Source organism: Salvia splendens, chromosome 18, assembly GCF_004379255.2.
Source record: "Salvia splendens isolate huo1 chromosome 18, SspV2, whole genome shotgun sequence".
Taxonomy (NCBI): Eukaryota; Viridiplantae; Streptophyta; class Magnoliopsida; order Lamiales; family Lamiaceae; genus Salvia; species Salvia splendens.
In genome coordinates, this window is record NC_056049.1 from 23,726,790 (window position 1) to 23,748,803 (window position 22,014).

The 22,014-nt window shown below is 43.6% G+C and overlaps 2 protein-coding genes across 2 annotated transcripts; both read left to right on the top strand.

The window, feature by feature from the left end:
- Positions 1-2,435: 2,435 nt before the first annotated feature.
- On the top strand, positions 2,436-2,992 carry LOC121776962 (serine/threonine-protein phosphatase 7 long form homolog). Its single transcript, XM_042174097.1, has 3 exons — positions 2,436-2,473; positions 2,549-2,636; positions 2,723-2,992. The coding sequence occupies exons 1-3, from the start codon at positions 2,442-2,444 to the stop codon at positions 2,990-2,992; spliced, it is 390 nt and encodes a 129-aa protein (XP_042030031.1). The 5' UTR covers positions 2,436-2,441.
- A 62-nt stretch (positions 2,993-3,054) lies between these two features.
- On the top strand, positions 3,055-5,488 carry LOC121776558. Its single transcript, XM_042173739.1, has 3 exons — positions 3,055-3,169; positions 3,266-3,503; positions 5,352-5,488. The coding sequence occupies exons 1-3, from the start codon at positions 3,071-3,073 to the stop codon at positions 5,381-5,383; spliced, it is 369 nt and encodes a 122-aa protein (XP_042029673.1). The 5' UTR covers positions 3,055-3,070; the 3' UTR covers positions 5,384-5,488.
- The last annotated feature ends 16,526 nt before the right edge of the window (positions 5,489-22,014 follow it).

Sequence of the window (22,014 nt, forward strand, 5' to 3'; positions counted from 1 at the left end):
CAATGTAAGGTAGTTCTTCCTCTTCTTCACTTCCCCTGAAGCTGAAGTTTTTTTAATGATTTAAATTATATAGCAATATGATTTTCGAGACGTGGTTATAAAAAATACTAGTAATAGAATACTGTATTTGGAAAATGTAAAATGAACTGTCAAGATTTTAATTTTAGTTACTAGTAGTTTAATATAATCGATTTTGTTCTGAAATTATTTTGTTGATAGCACAAGCTTAAAATTCCTAATGCATATGTCATCAAAACTAATGATAAGCAACCAAAAATATTTTTCAGATATTGAAAAAGCTAACTAAATTTTAATTTGAGCTATTATGTAAACAAAAGAAATAAGAGTAACGTTTAGTGAAGACTTTAAAGGTTACTATTTGGTCAAAGTTAAATAAAATGTGAATATAACTTTTAATAGTACTCCCTCCCCCTATCTCATGAGATAACATATTTGAAATGATACGAGTTTTAATATATAATTAATAAAATAAAAAAGAAATAGAAAGAAAAAGAGATTAAATTATTAATATAATAGTTTAGTGAATCAAAAACTCCATTTATTTAAAATAAAAAATACTACTTCCTTTATCACATTCTAAATGACATATTTTTTTCTTTTTGGTATATCTCACTCTGAATGGTACTCCATCCGTACCATAGTAGTGGAGTTATTTTGTCATTTTGGTGGATCAATTCTTTTTTTGGTAAAGGATTTTAATGGAATTCCATTTTAATGAAGAGCATTAGTCGTATTCCGCCTCAGGGAGTGACGCATAACTCTTATGCGTCACTAACAAAAAGACGCATAATCCTTATGCGTCGCTATTAAACGACGCATAATCATTGTGCGTCGTTAGTTAATGACGCATAACCATTGTGCGTCGTTTATTAGAGACGCATAACACTTATGCGTCGTTTTTTAGAGACGCATAATACTTATGCGTCGTTTAATAGCGACGCATAACTCTTATGCGTCTTTAGTTATCGACGCATAATACTTATGCGTCGTTAGTTGAGTTTTAAAACGGGCAGAAGGCAGAATCAGGCAGAAACGCGACGAAAGAGGCGAAGCAGGCGAGGCAGGCGATTTACGACGAATCCGAGCAAAATCCGGCGAATTACCACCATTTTGCAACCATTTTCCGGTAATTGTTCTTCAATTTGGCTAAATACATCCTTTAATGTTTAATTTGGGCAGGTTTTCCGTTATTTAGTAAAAGTAGGGTTTTTGATTAAATTGATGGATTTTTGGTATTTTTGTGTTGTTTTGTTGCATATAAGTAGCGATTATGATGAAATTATGGGTTATGATGAAATTGATGGAATTTTTGGACGACTTTCCGTAATTTGTGTATTTCATATGGATTTAATTTAGCAAAATTAGGGTTTATGATGAAATTGTTGGATTTGTTGGTCGATTTTCCGTAATTTGGGTATTTCATATGCATATAATTGAATGGGTAGAAGCAATTGATTAAGTTTTTGTAATTGTGCCCCTTTTGGTGGGCGATTTTATGCATATATTGTGCCCCTAAGTTGCAATTTAGTTAGCTTGTTGATTGTTAAGTTGTTATGAAAAAAATTTGAAGCATGGGTGAATGTTTTGAAGTAGATGGCATCTGCAAGTTCGGAACAACAGTTATGCTATGGACCTGAGGATCCATCACTACTGTTTCATCAGAGCGAACACATTTCAAGCTCTTTGTTGGCGAATGGCACAACAAATGTGTTGAGAAGTCGTAGGACGGAGAGTAAGGTGTGGGCATTGCCTATACATGAAAATGTGATGTATTGGCTAGGTGTATGGGGGTTCAGAGGCGTGGTTGAATGTGGAAGACCGATGAGGATGGACAATGAACTAATAACTGCCTTGATCGAGCGCTGGAGGCCTGAGACACACTGTTTCCACCTTCCAGTTGGGGAAGTTACTGTTACCTTACAGGATGTGCAAAGCCTGTGGGGTTTGAGAGCAGACGGTCGTGCTTTCACTGGCCGTGACTACCCTGTTGGATTTGAAGATTGGTCCAGCAAGTGTAGAGATTTGTTGGGATGGATACCTGACTCAGAAACCGAAACGAAGCACGGTGGTTTGTTGATGACGTCTCTGATCCACCAAGCGACGATGCCGTTGGGTGATGGGCTGCCTGTGTATGCATACATTCAAAGAGCACGCATACATGCTCTGATCCTGTTAGGGGGCTTATTTTACCGGACACCACAGGGTGCAAGGTCCCCTTTATGTGGTTAAATGCCTTAGACGATCCGGAAGATGTGGCTAATATCAGTTGGGGTAGTGCTGCGTTAGCATACCTGTATCATTATTTGTGCGAGGCTTCTGTAGGCAGACAGAGAAGAGATGTCGGTGGACCTATGGTTCTCTTGCAGCTGTGGGCCTGGGAAAGAATGCCTACATTGAGGCCAGCCTTCTTGATATCGCCTATGCACACGCCGTATACCCCGTGCGGAGCCAAGTAATGTTTTTGTTTAAATTAACTCACATAATTATGTGTTTTGTTGATAACTTTTGACATTAATATTATGTATAGGTGGCACGGAGTTACTGAAATTGGAAATGCGCCCCGACATTCAGTAGCTCATTATCGTGATCAGTTATCACTGATCCGTCCTGGCCAGGTGAAATTTATTTGTGTTGTCTTAATTAATGAATTTACTTACTATAGTATGAAATTAATTGTGTTTTTTATTTTATTTGTTTGTAGTTTCTGTGGACACCCTATGCAGACTGTATCCTCCCTGAGTACTGCATTGATTCGACTGCATCCTACTTGTGCGATACTTATTTGGTGTGCTGGTCATTTGTCGAGGCACACGAGGCTGGACGCGTTTGTCGACAATTTAACCGCTACCAGCGTGTTCCTCAGTACTGTGATAGGATGCTACATAGCTCCGGCCATTTGAGTAAAAGTCATCGCCGTGGGAGGAAGGGCGCTGATTGGGCTAAGGTACATAAGTTCTTCATTGATGAATGAGACTTGCGCCACGACAGGTTCCAAGCAACTTTTGACCACGCAACGGCGACACTAGTTGGTCGCATTAATCCGGGTTATATGGCGTGGTACAATAGGATCACCGTGTCGTACCTAGTTCAACCTGGGACACAGTCAACTGACGGGATGAACGAGGCAGCCTCTTCTAATTTATTGGCGGTATGTGATGTTTTTGTATATAAAAACGTCTTTAGTTTAGTTTAAAGTTTGTATTGCTCCACGTGGTATGATGTCATTTGTATTTTTGTTATCTAGGTTGAGACCCTTCAGGGGATATGGCATTTGACCTCTGAGCATGACACAGACCCTCGGTTCAGGCAGATTCGAGACATGGCTGCTTCGGCACTTCGTGCGATGAACCATGCTGATGCGATGGAGTATCCATCTTCTCAACGGCAAAATGTGGTCGTGCCGCCACGCCCACCAACTTCTCTTCGTCATGGACTGCCGGGTGTCCGGACGGGTGGGCACGGGATTACACGACAGCATAGGTTGGCGCAGCAGCAGCAACCGCAACCTGAGTATGCGGTACCAGAGCCCTTGAGTCCGGAGTACGATCCCCCAGGATGGTCTCAGTTGAGTGGTGCAAGCATTGAGCCCTCGCAATGGGGAGCACGCGCGTCATGTGATTCATTCTTTGGAGGTGTGTCTGATTGGGATGCATCTCAACAAGGACGTGACACGTACTTTCAGAATTATCAATTTATGGATCGTGTGGGGGAAGAAGAGGGTCAGGAAGAAGAGGGTCCGGAAGAAGAGGGAGGGGAAGAAGAGGGTCAGGAAGAAGAGGGTCCGGAAGAAGAGGGCGGGGAGGAACATGACGAAGTAATATTCCGACCACCGACCGCGGGATCCTCACGATCATCAAGTACGATTGGCCGGGCTATGCAGAATGTATTCAGGGGCTTCTCAACAAGGAAGAACAAAGGGAAGGCTCCGACAAAGTTCACGCCTCCATCTAGATAGATTTCGGTCATATGTCAGTATTTGTGTCTATTGAAACAGGTTGTGGTTGATTATTTTTTATGTGATGAAAAATAGGATCAAGCTCCATGTTTGCTATGGTTGAATGAACAGTATTATGATTTTGATAAACAAATATAAATGAATATCAACATATGACCGAGCGAAGTATTATGATTTTGATAAATCAGTATTATGATTTTGATATAAAATTCGGTTACAAATATAAACGAATACCAAATATAAACTGTATTATGAAACAAATATAAAATTTTGAAACATAAAATCGCCCGATCGGGCGTTTTAGGCACGTAAATCACCCGACCGGGCGAAGTTTCTGGACTAAACAGTGCTGAACGAAATTGCTTTTGTGACGCATAACTATTATGCGTCTTTACTTGGTGACGCATAACTCTTATGCGTCGTTACTTGGTAACGCATAAGTGTTATGCGTCGTTTATTGGTGACGCATAATGCTTATGCGTCACCAAGTGAATTTCGTTTCTGCACTGAATTCACATTTTTGAACATTTTTTCCGGGTTGTGTGTGGCTTTTTGAAACACATAATGTTACAAAATTTTTAGTCTAGACATAATAAAACACATCATAAATGTGGACAACATCTCACAAATGTTGATACATACATAACATCTCAAATACACAAGTTCAGATGCAAATGGCTACCATGACTTTACTGAACGGCACCGGCTGAGCAATTTCTTCGGTCATGCCCCTCTATCCCGCAATTTCTGCAACAACGGGGAGCTCTCGGTTCATCCTCCTCCTGGACATCCATTTGATTAAGTATCCTCCTTCTAACTCGGCCACGCGTTCTAGGAATCAACTACTGAGGGGTGATGCACAATTTCCATGAAGGTGCAACCCAATACTCTTCATGTCTTGGTGCATCAAATGAAACTTCACTATAGTACTGTGATCTCCATGTACCTAGGTAGTACTTCTCATCTATGAGGTCAATCATAACATGACCTCTGTCTCTAGCAACCGCACAAGCATGCGAACAAGGGATTCTCCACATCTGCCACTTACCACAACTGCAACTCGATTCCAAATACCTGACTATTTGAACATTGTTGCCCTTTGACACTCCTTGTACGATTCTTCCTCGAGTTCGGACATGGTACTTCCCTAGATCTCGGTCAATGACAGTGATGTAATGTTTTCGCCCCTTTGAGTCATTCTTAGCAAGTCTGTCCCTCGCCCATGGGGTTAATTCACCTTCGGTGTGTTCTATTGTTGTCTTCTTCTCCGCCCACCATTTTACCGTCCTCCAAAATGTCAAATCAACCAACGCTCTAATCGGCAACTCTCTCACACCCCTCAAGACGTTATTGTAGCACTCCGACATGTTTGTGGTGGCCACCCCCCACCTAAGTCCACCATCGTAGCACAGTGACCAACATTCTTTTGTAATCCTATTCAGCATTCGAACCGCACCACTGTTGACATCATATAGTGCTCGACGTCTTCTGGCAAATTTACGTTCCTGAGAACTGACCCCCAACTTCCATATAATGGCCTTCACATTGGGGCCGGCCCTTGTGCTTCTTCAACACATTTGCCCTCACATGAAGCAAACAAAATTTGTGGTGTATCTGCGGGGCCCTAGTCATGATTTCAGACTCCATTGCATTCAAGAGTCCTTTATGCCTATCTGATATAATGCACACCTCCCTCTCGTATTTCACTACATGAGTTCTGACATGATCCAAAAACCACGACCAACTGTCATTGGTTTCTTCATCCACCACAGCATATGCAATAGGCAAGCATGTCTTGTTAGCATCAAAACCACAAGCAACAAGCAACTTACCTTTAAATCTTCCTCGAAGGTGAGTCCCGTCCACTGTTAACACCGGTGCGGCCTTCTGGAACGCATGTATTGCAGGCCCAAATGCCCAGAAAACATAGTTGAACACCATTGTACGCCTCTGACTCAACAGATCGTTATGCTTCCACTCAACAATTGTGCCCATATTCTGTGACTGGAGTTCAAACATGTAGCTTGGCAACTGCCTAAACGACTCCTCCCATCCACCGTATACAAACTCTATAGCCTTTCTCTTTGCATACCACGCCTTCTTATAACTGATTAACACACTAAATCTGTCTTGAATATCAGCTATTATTGAGAAGACCTTGAAATCGGCACATTGTCGCACATGATGTCGAATCAACAGAGCTATCATTGGGGCTGAAAGTTAGCATGATCTCTATTAGCACGATGGCCTATACAGGTATGTCGATTCTTCCACTTCCTAACTTCCCACATATCGTCATGCGACCTTTGTGTAACTGAAACCTCCCACTTACATTCCCTCGCCTTTTCAGCGTCGGTGGTGCTGATGATGCCTGCCCCTGTGACTGTCGTTCCTGCTGGAAATTTGCATACAGCATGCCACCTTCTTAATTTGCTCTCGACAACCTTAAACTGTTTTTCATTCCATAAACTCCACATAGTTATAGCAGTTTTCACGTGTAGCTTGGAATCAAATTTTGTTCCCAACACAATCCGATGCGGCTCATTCTCATTCCAATACAAAAGGCTGTGTTCATTACCTCCCACATCATCCGATACTCCAGAAGGACGACTTGGTAATTCACGAAAGAATCTAAACCCATTAGGATTGTATTCCGGAAGTGGTTGTTCACCTTGCATAACAGGTTTACATGGTACTATCTCATCATCAGAACTAGCACCGACATCATCAGCACCATCACCATCACTGAGATCGGGGTCTGGCTCTGTCTCGGATAGTGGCCTTGGCTCATCAAGATCATCTGCATCATCTACCTCATCATTCAATCCAACACCAACATCAGCAACATCTACAACATCTACAACATCTCTCTGCTCATTCATTTGGTCCACCCTCGCAGATGATCCAATACCACACTCAAAACTCATTTGTTCAAACCTCGCAGATGCTCCAATACCATAATCAACAACTGGTGGGATTTCTTCACTCCTCACAGGTGAATACTCAACAAATAATTCAATACACCCACTTGAATTTTGAGCATTGTTGAACATAAACATTACACTATCATCATTGCGAATCACAGAACATGTATAACTCATACCGGAACCATAGACTATACATTGTCTCCATAATAATTCAATTGTGTGTTGGTTCATATCTATTCTCATCGCATCACAAATCATTGCTACCAACTCATAATAGGAAACACATGAATTTAATATAATGGAGCTCCTCGCACGAGGTGGGTCATAACCAATACCCATATGTGGTAGTTGAACTACTCTACCACCCCAATACAAACTCACAAATACTTGCATGATTTCTGCATAAAAAACATATAAACCAACGACAATTATGGACATTTTCCTACAAGCCCTAATTTGTATAAATTGGGTAAAACTAACAAATGAAAGCACAATAAACATGAATAATGATGAATGTAGCTAAATTGATGAACAAATTACCGGATCTTATGGAGAAATCGCCGGAAATCGCCAGAAAACGCCGGAAATCGCCGAGATAGAGGAATTGAAAGTGTATGAAGGTGCGTTCTGTGATCTGCGTGTGACTGGAGGCAGATAAAAGCCGCCTTAACGACGCATAACCAATGTGCGTCGTTCATGAGAGACGCACAACCCTTATGCGTCGTTAAGCGACGCATAATCCTTATGCGTCATTAATTAACGACGCATAATGGTTATGCGTTTCATTAAGAACGACGCACAATCATTATGCGTCACTCCCTCAATTAGAATGAATCTATTCTCCTTCATTAAATTGGAATTCCATTACTCTCTTAGCACAAAAGAAGAAAGACCTCTCATTTTGGTACGTTTCATTATAGTAGAGTCATTTCCTTTTCTAGCAAAAATCAACACAATTCTTATCTCTTATTTTACTCTCTCTTAGTTTATTATTTCTTTATCTCCATACCTTTTCATTTCTTACTTAATTAATACGTAATAATTTTTTAATCTCTATGAATAAAAATTTCTTTAATTCATTGTGAGCGGATATTTAAAAAGTTAAGCATTATACAGTAATACGTACATATATGGGACATAGTTGTCTGATGTCATCTTGAGACCACTTGTACTTTATAATGATCGGTCTGACATTAACAAATTATGGGATTAAATTTATTTTTAAGAGTGAACTACAGAATTGATTGACAAGTCGAACTTTAGAGGTATGTTTAAAAAAATATACTGTAAGCCTTTACTTATGTGTATAATATCATTTCAGATCTTTTTTCACTATTTTGAGTCTTTTATGCCTTTTTCTCCCTTACTTTTAACCTGAATGCTATTCCAATGGTATTTTAGTCTTTCTCATTTTTTTTACTATATAATATGTTTATTTTATATTTTCATTTAATTCATAAGTATTTCAAATTTAATATGATTGATAAATATGTTAATATTTTAGTTAGATTTGTTTTTGTAAATATTTTTTAAATAAAACAATAAATTATGTAATGCTAGATGATACTCCTTCAGTCCCAACTAAGTTGAGTCAAAACTTTGGGGCACGGAAATTAAGAAATTGTGTTGAAAAATAAGAGAAAGGAATAAAAGAAGAAATATGAAGAGAGAGTAAAGTAGATAATGGAATAAAGTAAAAGTGATTGCATATTTTTATTTTTGTTAAAAAATGAAATGTCTCAATTTAGTTGGGACTTCCCAAATATGAATACGACTCAACTTAGTTGGGACGGATGAAGTATGATAATTAGAATCGGTAATTATGTTAATTCATCAATTTTACCAAATTTTATATACTAAAATAAATGATGAATACATGAACAGGACTGAAATGCCATGGGTGGTGGCATTTTGGAAAAAAATGAGGGCCAGAAGGGCATGGAAGACCAAAAATAGTGAAAATTGATCACAAATGATATTATACCCATACATTGAGGGATCCGTGGTATTTTTTGAAAAAAAAATCCTAAATGATATTATATTTTTGTTACTAGAAGATTTGTGCTTTGTCACTTTGTGTTCTACGAGATCATAACGAAGAATAATTGGTCATGACTAATTAGAGGTGTAAAAAGTCAAGTATTCACGCATAGATGGGACTGTGGAGTTAGGTAAGACTCAAAATAGACTTCTATGTCTTCCACTTAAGATTTGTGCGAGAGATTTATATTCATTCATATTGTTATATGTATATTATATATTTGATAATAATTTGATTTAATAATGTAGATACATAGATATAATAATAGTAATAATAATTATAATAATTGATGTGTGAAAATGTAATTAAATAATATTAATAGATAAATGTGAAAAACATCATGATGCAAAAAATCAACTTGATGTTAAATCAATTTGTTGAAGATTTAAAAAAAATTACATAAAATAGAATCAAATTTTGTTAGAACGTTCAATGGAGAATTTAACTAAAAAAGATAGTGAATGATTCATATACTACCAAATGCCATATACTACCGAGCCGAATGATTAATATTTGTAGTCAAATTTCCATAAGTGATTTGTCTTCCTTATCAGTTGGGTTTCCTTCCTTGTTTTAGTGTCTTGCTAGTTGGTTTGTTGATTTTTATGTTAAGATGAGGTTGTCTTGTAGTTTTGTTGTGGATCACTTAGCTTCTGTGCGTTGTTTGTTGGTTATTGTTAGTTTTGGCTTTTTATAGAACAATCTTGCTCACCGCTCTATATTGGTTTCGAGCATTTTTTTTTTCTTAATACAAAGAGTATTCGAGTTGGAGTAGAGGAAGTCTTAAAATGTAGTCCATTCATGTATAAAGACAACGTTGCGTGTGCGACTATTACATACGGTTGAGTCCAAAAGTCTGATGAGAAAAAAATTTATAGAGTAGATAACGTTGAGTCCAAAAAGTCTTATAAGAAAAAAAAAATTGATGGCAACGTAATTATATCAATACAACATGTAAATTTAAATATCAATACAAAGATATAAGTTTATAACACAAGAATACTAATAAATTTATATCTTTGTGTTAATATTTTTAACATACAAAATTGAAATTATTGAGTATTTGGACCGCTTGGACTTGGACAAACCGGCCGGTTGGGCTGGAAACTGCCGGCCGGTTGAACCGATTTGTGGAAAAAATCTGGATTTTCTGGTCTCCTTCCCTCTCACACCCCCATGTCTCTGACGTCCACTGGACATGATGAATCGGCCCAGCAAACCCTATGATGGGGTACGAACTAAACAAGCCCAACAGCAGTGACGGCCCATCAGCCCAAAGCCCAAGGAGGAGTATGAGTTCGGCATTACCAAAGAGTTCGGAGGAGTTCGGCATTACCAAAGAGTTCGGCCTCAGCCTACAGCTCGGTAAAAGCCAACCAATCAAGCTCTGCTCTCAGGTCGGCATCAAGCTCTACTCTCAGATCGGCAACCAAAGCAGTTCGGTCTCGGTATTCGACCGAACAAGGAGTTAGTGGACCCATACAGGATGTCCAACACACCCACTACCACGTGATGTCAGTTCAGGCCACGATCGTAGGCCATGACCTACGCTTCACCCACGATCTTAGGCCATAACCTACACGACATCCACGACTTAGGGTGGTGATGCAAGCCATGATCTGAGTTCATTATATAAATAGAACTTAGATCTGATAGAAGAGGTTAGAATCTCTCTAGAGAAATAATCATATAGCAAGTCTGTGTTGTAAGCTGTAATTTCGCAGATCAAGCAATACAAACCTGCCCTCATTTCTCCCCGTGGACGTAGATTTACCTCAGTAAATCGAACCACGTAAAATTCTCTGTGTCGTAATTTATTTTTACGAGCATTTATCATCATCGAAAATTCGCCGATTCATCACTGGCGCCGTCTGTGGGAAACAGAGAACCAAATTTGTGATAAAGCGAATTTTTGACCATTTTTTCAACCCAAAAAATGCATACCAGATCGCAGAGTACCCGTATTCCTGCCCGTGAGAACCAGGAGGAAGCCAATCCATCCCATAGGTCTGGAAAACAGCCTAGGGATAAATCCACCACCAGTTCTCATGGCGGAGGAACAAGCCGCTCCAAAAGCCGTCACACCGAGTCTTCCCAGCAGCCCGATTTGAACGGGGCTGTCAAGCTGTTTTTGGCTGAAAAGCAGGAGGAATTCTTAACCTTCCTGCAGAGAAGCCAAAAGCAGCCGGAGGCGAAAACGGCGGATTCTCTCTCTCCCTCCATACGAGACAGTCACTACCGCAGTAGTATCATGTCTTCCAGAAGAAAGAATCCTCGGTACCGGAATCACAGGAGAACTCCATCTCCTCCATACCGAAGAAATGTCGGGTTCGCCATGTACGGAGCATTGAGGACTCCGTTCTCGGACGATATTACCCGAACTTCTCTACCACAGAACTACCGAACTCCGTCGATGACCTATGACGGACTCGTGGATCCTCATGATTTCTTGGGACGCTATCAATATAACATGGCGAACCAGGGTCTCAACGAGGTCCACATGTGCAAGCTGTTTCCCGAGCTGCTTATCGGGAACGCAAGAAGGTGGTTCGATAGCCTCCCCCAAGGCAGCATTAGATCCTACCGAGATCTAATGGATGCTTTCCACAGGAGGTTCTTTCAGAAAGCGGAAGCCCGGATCACTTCGGCTCAGCTGCTTTCTATACGTCAAGGTCGCGACGAAAAGATCAGCGATTTTATGACGAGATTCCACAAGGAATGCCTACAAGTAGATAATCTCAATGATCTACTTGTCTTTTCGGCATTCCAAAATGGAATCCTGCCCGGAGCTCTCTACAGAAAGCTCGTGGAGTGCGGTCCGCAAACAGCTCAAGAGATGTGGGACATTGTGGACAAGTTTTCTCGTGCCGATGAGGCAGACCGTCGAAAACGGTCTTTAGACAGCTCATCCAGAGAAGACAAAAAGAAGCCCGGTCATAGCGATCAGAGGCATCCTCGCCGAACACCTTCTCCACTAAAGGAGAGATAGCGGTCATCCGAGGTGATCGAAAAAGAGCAAGTGTGTTCGCAGATTGCGCTTAAAAGTGCCGAGCAATCAGTTCGGCACCATCAAGCATAGCAATCACAGCAGCCGGAATCAGAGGCCGGCGAAATGGCCGAAGTCACACCGGAGCCGAACTCGATGGAGTACGGCACTGAAGCCGTGATTCGGTTGAGATCGGCATATCCAGTCCCCGAACTCAATTTCTCCTCAGAAATGAATGGTGATGGACTGAGAGCCGAACTAGATCTTGCCGAAGAAAGAAGAGAATTGGCCTGCCTAAAAGCAGCCAAGTACAAGGAGCAAGTAGCCCGGTATTACAACCAAAGGGTGAAGAAGCTGCAATTTCAAGTGGGAGATCTCGTCTTGAGAAACAACGAAGTAAGCCGAGCAGAAAAGCTGGGCGAACTCGAGCCCACATAGGAAGGTCCATATCGGGTGTCAGAAGTCCTCGGCAAAGGGTCTTAAAAATTGACTCACGCGTCAGGAGCACAAGTACCCCCGAACATGGTACGTTTCCAACCTCAAGAAGTTCCATTTGTAAGAGACAGTCCGGTCAGTCAGTCTTATGTGTTTTCTTTGTTTTTTACTTGTTCTTGTCTCTACGTGCGTTGTGTCTGTCTATGTGAGTGTCGTCTCTTACAAATAAAACTGAGGTATCTCGTTCTTCAAAGGCTGATCCCCTTTTTAGAACATACAAGCCAACGATTGTGCGTCAAAGCTTCTAAAGAGGATACAAGACCACAATTCAGCTTAAACAAGCAGTTCGTCTGAAACGAGCTGCAACAAGCCCACGATTGTGTGTCAAAGCTTCTAAAGAGGATACAAGACCACAATTCAGCTTAAACAAGCAGTTCGTCTGAAACGAGCTGCAACAAGCCCACGATTGTGTCAAAGCTTCTAAAGAGGATACAAGACCACAATTCTGCTTAAGAATCAAGCACTTCGTCTGAAACGAACTGCAACAAAAGTCCGATTCTCGCGATAAAACTTGCCTGAATTAGGACAAGGGAAAGTCCAATCCACGCGATAAAACTCGCCGAATTAGGACGACCAAGTTCGGTCAAAGCAGTTTACCTCATAAGACCGAGGACGACCATGTCTAGTCAAAGAGGTTTACTGCATAAGACCACTTCGGTTAACTGGGAAAGTCCGATCCACGCGATAAAACTCGCCGAATTAGGACAAGGGAAAGTTCGATCCCGGCGACGAAAATCGCCAAATTAGAACACAAAGACGAGTCCGGTCAAAGATGTTTATTTCATCAGACCAAAGACGAGTCCGGTCAAAGATGTTTATTTCATCAGACCAAAGACGAGTCCGGTCAAAGATGTTTATTTCATCAGACCAAAGACGAGTCCGGTCAAAGATGTTTATTTCATCAGACCAAAGACGAGTCCGGTCAAAGATGTTTATTTCATCAGACCAAAGACGAGTCCGGTCAAAGATGTTTATTTCATCAGACCAAAGACGAGTCCGGTCAAAGATGTTTATTTCATCAGACCAAAGACGAGTCCGGTCAAAGATGTTTATTTCATCAGACCAAAGACGAGTCCGGTCAAAGATGTTTATTTCATCAGACCAAAGACGAGTCCGGTCAAAGATGTTTATTTCATCAGACCAAAGACGAGTCCGGTCAAAGATGTTTATTTCATCAGACCAAAGACGAGTCCGGTCAAAGATGTTTATTTCATCAGACCAAAGACAAGTCCGGTCAAAGAAGTTTACTTCATAAGACCGAGGACAAGTACGATGAAATTTTTTCGCTAAGCTGTAAATACACAGTGTTAGAAGCGAAAACAAAAACAAAATTTCATTTTCAAATCTTGTTCGGCACACAACTCCGCTACCCTACAAGATGGCGTTACGCTATTACAAAGGACTGTTCTACTGTCCAGGGTTGCTAAAGTTGAGCCATCTATTCACAAAATCCTCGTGAAGCTGAGTTCGGGCGTTCCAGGCAGCTGCAGAATAAGCAGGTCGACGAGATGCTCTAATCGACCTGCCACCTCTTCTCTGAGCCCGGGAAGCCCTAGCACCTCGGCGGCGAAGAGTCTCTTCACGAAGCAGTTGTTGGTCTTGCTCACTCATAATCACAGCTCCTCTACGAACTTCAGCCTGTTCTCGTCTTGACGTTTCCGGCTGTTCCAGAGTTCGTTGCTGACTTGGAGTACGGTTTTGAGCAAGTGAATCAAAGGTTTGATCTGGAGTGCGAGCATCTGTTGGCACGATATGCCGAAGGAATCTTTCTATGGAGGGGCGCCGAGAAAGAACAATGTTGTACCGAGAAGCCCAGCGCCGCAATGATGTCACGACTTGTTGGCAAGCCGAGCTCTCCAGCGCATTGTTCCTCCGGAGTACATTATATTCCTCCCACAGTTCGTCAACTCGACTCTGAACATCTGATATGGTCATTCCCCCCGCGCACACGGATGTAATCCTCGTACGCAGTCCTCTCAGCAATGGTCGTATTCAGCTCGGCCTCCAGATCATTCTTATCGGACTCTAAGTCCTTATTATCGGCATCCAGCTTCACCAAACGAGCCAGAAGCTCGTCATTCTTCGTCTGATCGGCTATAGCTCTTTTCTCAGCTTCGTCTAAAGCCGAGGAGTACAGCCGCTTCCAGTGAAGTACCTCCAGCTCCTGGAGAGTTAAGAATACAAAGCAGCTACGTCAGTTCGGCATTTCAGCTTACCGAGCAGGTAGTAAACCACAACAGGAGTAAGAGAGTACGAAAGGCTATACGAAGACACAAGAGCAGAAAGAAGAATTTTTTCATTCATAAGAAAAAATTTTTTTATACAAGGAGGGCTTCAAGGCCATTTTACATAAAGGAAGAAACTAAACTAAGAGAAGGGAGACGAAATCATACTTCGCTAGCTTCGTCTCCACCTTCTCGGTGAGGTTCAGCTTCCTTCTCATCTGCTTCAGCTTCAGCCTCTGCCTCCTTGCTCTCCTCAGCCTGCTCGGCGCCACCGTAGCCGATCTGCTGCGTCTCCTGATCGGCTTCCTTCTCCGGATGCCCGGCTCGCTCGACTTCGGCCTCCCGCTCCAGCGGCTCGGCCTCACCCTCTCCGTTGTAAGTCGAAGCGGGTGAAACGGGTCCCACGGAGGCAAAGATAGCCTCCAGGTTCTCGTCCCGATCAGCTCGACAACTCCGGACTCGGTCTGCAGAAAGCAGGACCGAGGATGAAGCGAGCTCCTCAAGGAGCGGCAGATTCTGAAGCCGAGCTGCTATCTCTCGGCTGTACAGAGGCAGCACGACATCGGCCCCCTGCTCGCCCTTATCGGCAATTAGCCTTACCAGGCTACCGACAAAGGCCGAGAACTGGCTGCTCAAAAAGAGTTTCTCCGTGTAAACACGGAGAGCCTCCCCTTGGGCAACCACGGCATCAGCATCGCTCCGCTTCGCCTGCTCTCGCTGGATGACGAGCTGGTTTTTGGCAAACTGAGCTTCATCCTGGGCCGAAATCCTAGCAGCTCTGGCCTTCTCAAATTTAGCCTCAGCCTGTTCGGCCCGATGACAAGCAGCCGCCAACTTCCTCTGCATCTCGGCATAGTCATTGGACGCTTTGGAGAGTTCGACGGCGACGAGCTTGGAGAGCATATCGTTCCTCTGAAAATGGATAAGGAAAAAAGTCAACAGAGGGCACCAAAAATACAGGACAGAAGCCAGGCCAAAGAATCAAGAAGACAATTCACCTCGGCGAAGTCCGTGGGCCATAAAAATGGCTCACAGATATGCTCCGAAGGAGGCGCCAAGACCACGTCTTTCTCTGGCGCTCTCGGGGGCTTCTGGGTCCTCCCCTTCCTACTTGCCGAAGTCGACTCCGGCTTCTTTGGACCCGAAGAGGTCTTTTGCCTCTTCGGATTCTTCTCGGCATCAGGCGCCGAGCTGGTAGCCTTCTCTTTCTCCGGCTCCTCAAGCTCGGAGGACTTTCGGATAGCCTTATTCAGCATGAACACTGCCAAAAAGCAAGAAAACAAGGTTAGTTTTCTTCGTTAAAGCAGTAGAGCATAAAGATAAAGAGAAATCCTCACCCTCGGCCTCTTCGTCCGAAGACGAGATATTGAACACGAGGTCGCCCTTGACGAGCTCAGTTTCCGAATACTGTTTCCTAATCATAGGAATCTTATTGAGCTCGCCCTCGAGCTCGGCCAACGGTTCTAACCGAGGATGGGGAATCACGGACTTCGGCCTTCTCCAAGGAAAGCCCGGAGCCGAAGTCCTATTATAAAAAAAGAAACGGTTTTGCCATTTCGGCCACTTGGTTTTGCAGAAGGCCCTAAAAGGCTGTAAGGGGATCAAGTAAAACCAAGATCCCTTCCTTTTAAACTGGAAAAAATTAAGGATTGCCCTCAGAGACAGATCCTTATCTAGCCTACGCAGTTCGGCAGCAAAAGCCGATAAGTGCCTCCAAGAGTTCGGAGTCACCTGACCTAAAGGGAGTTGAAAAAAATCAAGAAGCTCTACAAAAGGTGGGGGAAGAGGAAAACGAAGCCCGCATTCTAAGCAGGCTTCGTAAACGGTGGCATAACCCTCCGGCGGGTCGTTAGCCCTATGATCATCGTCGGGAACCACCGCCTTCCCCCCAGGTAAAAAATATTTCTCGTGAAGGGATATCACAGTATCCTTACTCAAGATACTGTGAAAATACTCTACGGTCTTCTCCCCGGATTCTTTCCGGCTAGAAGACCCCTTATCCCCTTTCCTACCGCTACCCGACACCGAAGAAGAAGAAGAAGACATTTTTCTTACTTTTTGAAAGTGAAGAAAGTCTGAAGAAGCTCTTGAAAGCGGAAGAAAATTTCTCGAGAAAGAGAGAGTATAGAAGACGCAACAGCAAAGGTGTTCAAATGAGGAAGAAAGAGCATATTTATCAGATTCGGCGAAGATTTCAAAATCGTCGCACCGTTTCGAATCCCACCTTTTCAGGATTCAACGGCCGGATTTTACTGTCGCATTTAATGCAGTCACATGCAAGGCACGTCCCCTGACGTCAGCCTCCCCCGTACCTTTATCCAGAATGCCGAAGTGACTCGCTTCGCCGAAGTGATTCACTTCGTCTTTCGGGGGGGGTAGTGATGGGGTACGAACTAAACAAGCCCAACAGCAGTGACGGCCCATCAGCCCAAAGCCCAAGGAGGAGTATGAGTTCGGCATTACCAAAGAGTTCGGAGGAGTTCGGCATTACCAAAGAGTTCGGCCTCAGCCTACAGCTCGGTAAAAGCCAACCAATCAAGCTCTGCTCTCAGGTCGGCATCAAGCTCTACTCTCAGATCGGCAACCAAAGCAGTTCGGTCTCGGTATTCGACCGAACAAGGAGTTAGTGGACCCATACAGGATGTCCAACACACCCACTACCACGTGATGTCAGTTCAGGCCACGATCGTAGGCCATGACCTACGCTTCACCCACGATCTTAGGCCATAACCTACACGACATCCACGACTTAGGGTGGTGATGCAAGCCATGATCTGAGTTCATTATATAAATAGAACTTAGATCTGATAGAAGAGGTTAGAATCTCTCTAGAGAAATAATCATATAGCAAGTCTGTGTTGTAAGCTGTAATTCGCAGATCAAGCAATACAAACCTGCCCTCATTTCTCCCCGTGGACGTAGATTTACCTCAGTAAATCGAACCACGTAAAATTCTCTGTGTCGTAATTTATTTTTACGAGCATTTATCATCATCGAAAATTCGCCGATTCATCACCCTAGATATAAAAAAGCAGATAGAGATTGTGGTTGCCGGAAAGAGAGCGAGAGAAATGTGTAGTTCCAGGAAGAGAGAGCAAGGAAATGATGATTCGAACAAGAAAGAGGGGAACGTTATACAGAGAGTAATTGATTTTGAAATATCAGAGAAAGAAAAGGCGTGACTTTTATTACATTGGAGAATGGAAAATATCAGACTATGGAAGGCAATTGGTGGCGGTGGGAAGATGTGTTATTACAGCATCCGCATTGAAAATTGGACCAGCAATAGCCCAGCCACAAACTCCTCTTGTCATGTCATTAGCAATAAAATTCCTCCTGCCACATCATCAGGACAAGCAACTGAACAAACAATAGTCCAACCATAGCCTACCAACAATAAACAAAATTATAAATACAAATAATTAACAATCACACAAAATACGGAATTAAATTTACGACACAGATACGAGAAAATTCAATAATAATATTACAATTTTAAAAAGTACATTAATTAAAAAAAGTACATTAACAAAAAAAATTACATTAATTTAAAAAAAACTACTATTCCACGCACGAGACCCCCCGCATCCGCCTCACTCCTCTCCGTCGTCGTCGTCGCCGCCGCTATCCGGGGCCCCCAAATCTGCGGCATCTGAGCCCGCGTCTGAGCCCCCACCTGTGCCGCGACGGTATTCAAATCGGCGTGCATACTCACGAGCACTGCGTGAAAAAAAACTCTTCTCCTCGGGGTCAGTTGCATTCTTCCAATCAGCTATGACCTTGATCATCTGAGCCAGCGCTTGTTGACGCGCCAAGAAGACGAGGTCGACTGTCGAGCTGCCAACAGGGGGGATGCCGACTGGACCTCTAGCGAGCCCGTAGCGCCCGCCTTTGACCAACCGGGTGAGTGCGGCGAGTAAACGCGAGGGGGGACGTGGTCTCCTGAGCATCTTCGGGGAGGTCGTGGGAACCGCCGTCGCTGCCGCCGGCGTAATAACCGGAATAGTTCAGGCGCTGCTTCTTCGGCCAGCAAGCATCGACACCTGCCCGAAACTTCTCGGAGTCCATTAGCACCTCATAGCAGTTCCAGTAGGTGAAGTCCTTGTAAAGCCCGGGCAAGGGGAACTCTTTCTCCGCCACCCTCATGCAGTCCTCGTCAGTTTGGCCACTGGACTTCATTCGGAGGGCGTTGGTGTACAAGCCCGAAAATCGGGAGACCCCAGACCGGATTCGGTCCCAACCCCTTCCGGCACTCCTTCCCTCTGCGTGGCCTCCCCTCCGGGCAAAATGCCTTGTAGGCTGCTGCTATTTTAGCCCACAAGTTGAGGATCCTCTGATTGTTCGAGGCGAGGGGGTCATCGCAAACACTCACCCACGCCTTGGACAGCGCGATGTTCTCCGCGTCCGTTCACTTCCTCCGTGGCTGGCTGTCGTCACCAGCCCGCTGCGACGACTCGCCGACCACCCTCTTCCCCTTCTTCTTCTTGGGCGTGCCCCGACCCCGCCCTACTCCCCCCGTTTGAACGGGAGTGTCCTCATCCCCGAGATCTAGTCCCAACTCCTCTAAGGAGAAGGTCTCAAACCCAGTGAACTGCGTCTCCGCTGGGGTCGATGTGTGCGAAGAAGCAGTACCAAAATCAAAACTGGGGCGATAGACGTTGTCCCCCCCGGCGTCCCCTGCGTCATCTGCATCCCGGGTGCCCACCCCGGCATCATCGGCATCCCGGGTTGCATCCCCGGTACCCCCTGCCCGCCCTGCATCGCCGGACCCCCCCGGCATCCCCTGCCATCCCGGCGTACCACCCCCGGATGCCATCCCGGGCATCATCTGCTGTAACACCCGGAAAAAAAGAGAAAAGAAAAGTTAAATTAATCTAATTAAATATTTTTTTCTGTTGACTTAGTCACCAAGCTGTATTAATTTAAATTCTAATTAAAGATTATGCAGAGATTTTCCTTCTCCGTAATCTACAAATGAAATAAATAAAAATATATAAATAAACGTTATCAATCATAATTAATATTGATTGAAACTAACTACCCAGCCATATCCCACCCCTTTTTTTTCCCACGTTTAAAGATGCATGCCCACATCCCAGCAAAATCTCCAACCAAAATATGTCCGTATATTTACTTCAACCACACAATGCAGTTTTCTCATTCCTCCAAAACAAACAAAAGAGGCACACTGCGAATTCAACATCCATTCTGCCGTATTTTCTTCCTTCCACAAAGTTGAGAAGAAATAGTTATAGGAAGAGAGCCGAGAGTTCCCCAAATTATTTTCCGGCAACTCTTTGCAACAAAGAATTTCGAGAGTTGTTCGGAGTTGTTTCGAGGCTGAAGCGATGAGAAACGGTGGTTGCCGAACAAGTCGGCCTGTGCGAGCAGTCGAGTGATGACGGAGGAACAGAGCTGGCGTGCCTGGATGACTTCCCGTCGGCACGTACCCGAGGTCGGAGAGTCTGGCGGCTGAGACACCGCATCTACGGCAACCAGCGGCAACAGCAGCGTGAACCGTGACGGCTGGGTCACCTCCGCTCCAACAGTGATGACAGACGGCGGCAAATCGGAGCGACGGAAAATTTGGGAGAAACTGTTCAATTTGTCGACGAGAGAGAGTGCACCGGAGATGGAGGGAGAGATCGGCTGGACGACGACAGATAGACGGAGCAGCGGCGAACAGCAGCCGACGGCTCTGTGCAGACGGTGATGGCGGCGAGAAGCAGCGACGACCCTGTGCAGACCGCAACGGCGGCGGTGGCTGGACGCCGAGTACGAATCGACAGCGGTGGCTGGCGGAGTTGGAGGAGCGACTGGTTGGGAGAAATTCGAGACGTGGTGTCGAGAGATAGATGGAGACGGGAGAGAGAGAAATAGAGAGAGATTGGGAGAGAAAAAGATGGGCGTGTACAATGGGGGAAGAAAATAAGGATTTGGGCCTATGGTTTTTTTTAAAAAGGATTGGGCCTCAGGAAGATATATTTTTTTTAGTTGGGCTATTGTATCAAATACTTCATTTGGGCCAAGTTGTTAAAGAATTAAGTGGGCTGGAGTATTCATTTTGTTGGGTCAAGCTTGGGCAGCCTCAGCAATAATTGAAAGACGGGAAGCATGGACTTAAGGAAGGGAATTCTCCGCGAATCAATTTGAAGTCGAAGTAAGGAATCAGAAAAATTAAACGAACGAGGTGGGCTTTCGAACTAAATACTTTTAAGAGCTTTAGTTTTAATATTTTGATTCGAGCATCATTTTATGTGACAAAATTTCTTTTAATTGAGATTGCAAGTATTATTAATTTTATTCGATGATGATGTGATTTATGTGCTTAAAGTGAAAGTGATGTTATGTGATATACGTGTCGATTTAGCGAGTGCTTTGTGATTTGCTTGACTTGTTGATGTGATGTGAGATGATGCTCGACCTTGACAGAGAAAAATGATTTTATGTTTCAAATACGTTTTTGAGGAAAATAAAGTTTGCAAAGGGAATATCATGCCATGTGTTTGTTTTGAGAAATGCCTATCTGTTTGTTTAGCAAGGGAGTTGTCCCTACTAGACCTATTGAAATCGAATTCGGGTCTGACTAGGGAGTGAGTCCCTACTCAGGCTAGTGTACACCAATGGGGATCGTGAGCCGTCTTTTGGGTCGGCCGGTCTAGTGATCGAGTTTGCGGCCACAAATCTCGTTTCACAGTATGTTGTTCATGTTGACGAGGTTGATGTTGATGAGATTGATGTTGATGTTGATGTTGATGATTATTTAGTGGGGAGTGAGTCCCTACTATGAGTTTAATCGAATTCGGGTCTTAGCAAGGGTGCGTCCCTACTCGGACTAGTGTACACGATGAGGACCGTGAGTCATCGAATGGGTTGGCCGGTTTTCGTGCTCGTGGAAAGTGGCCCCTTACACGGCACCCTAAAGAACAGATATGGCAGTTTCTTAAATAATCAAGGAGAAATGGTTGGTTTGAAATGATGAGGAAAAAGGATTTGAGGATGAGTTGAAAGTTTGTGTTTGAAATATTTTTAGTGTCTCGGGCCTTTTCAAGTTAAAACCCCGAGGTCACTCAATGGTGGCATGATATACACAACTGTTATAAAAATTGTTTTGGCATTTGTTCACTGAGTGCATCAAGTACTCAGCCCTGCATGTGTTTTCCCTATGTGCAGGTTGAGCGGTGACGAGCGCGGTGGGTGTTGAGCATAAAAGTGAAGAATGTCTATCAAATGTTCAGAATATGTTGTGTCTTCATACATAACATTATTCTACTCTCGAGATGCTTCCGCTATATATTGTTACTTTTGAGTTGTCGATTGTTGAGATACTCTGATTGTATTCGAGCTATTCCCATTTATTTCGG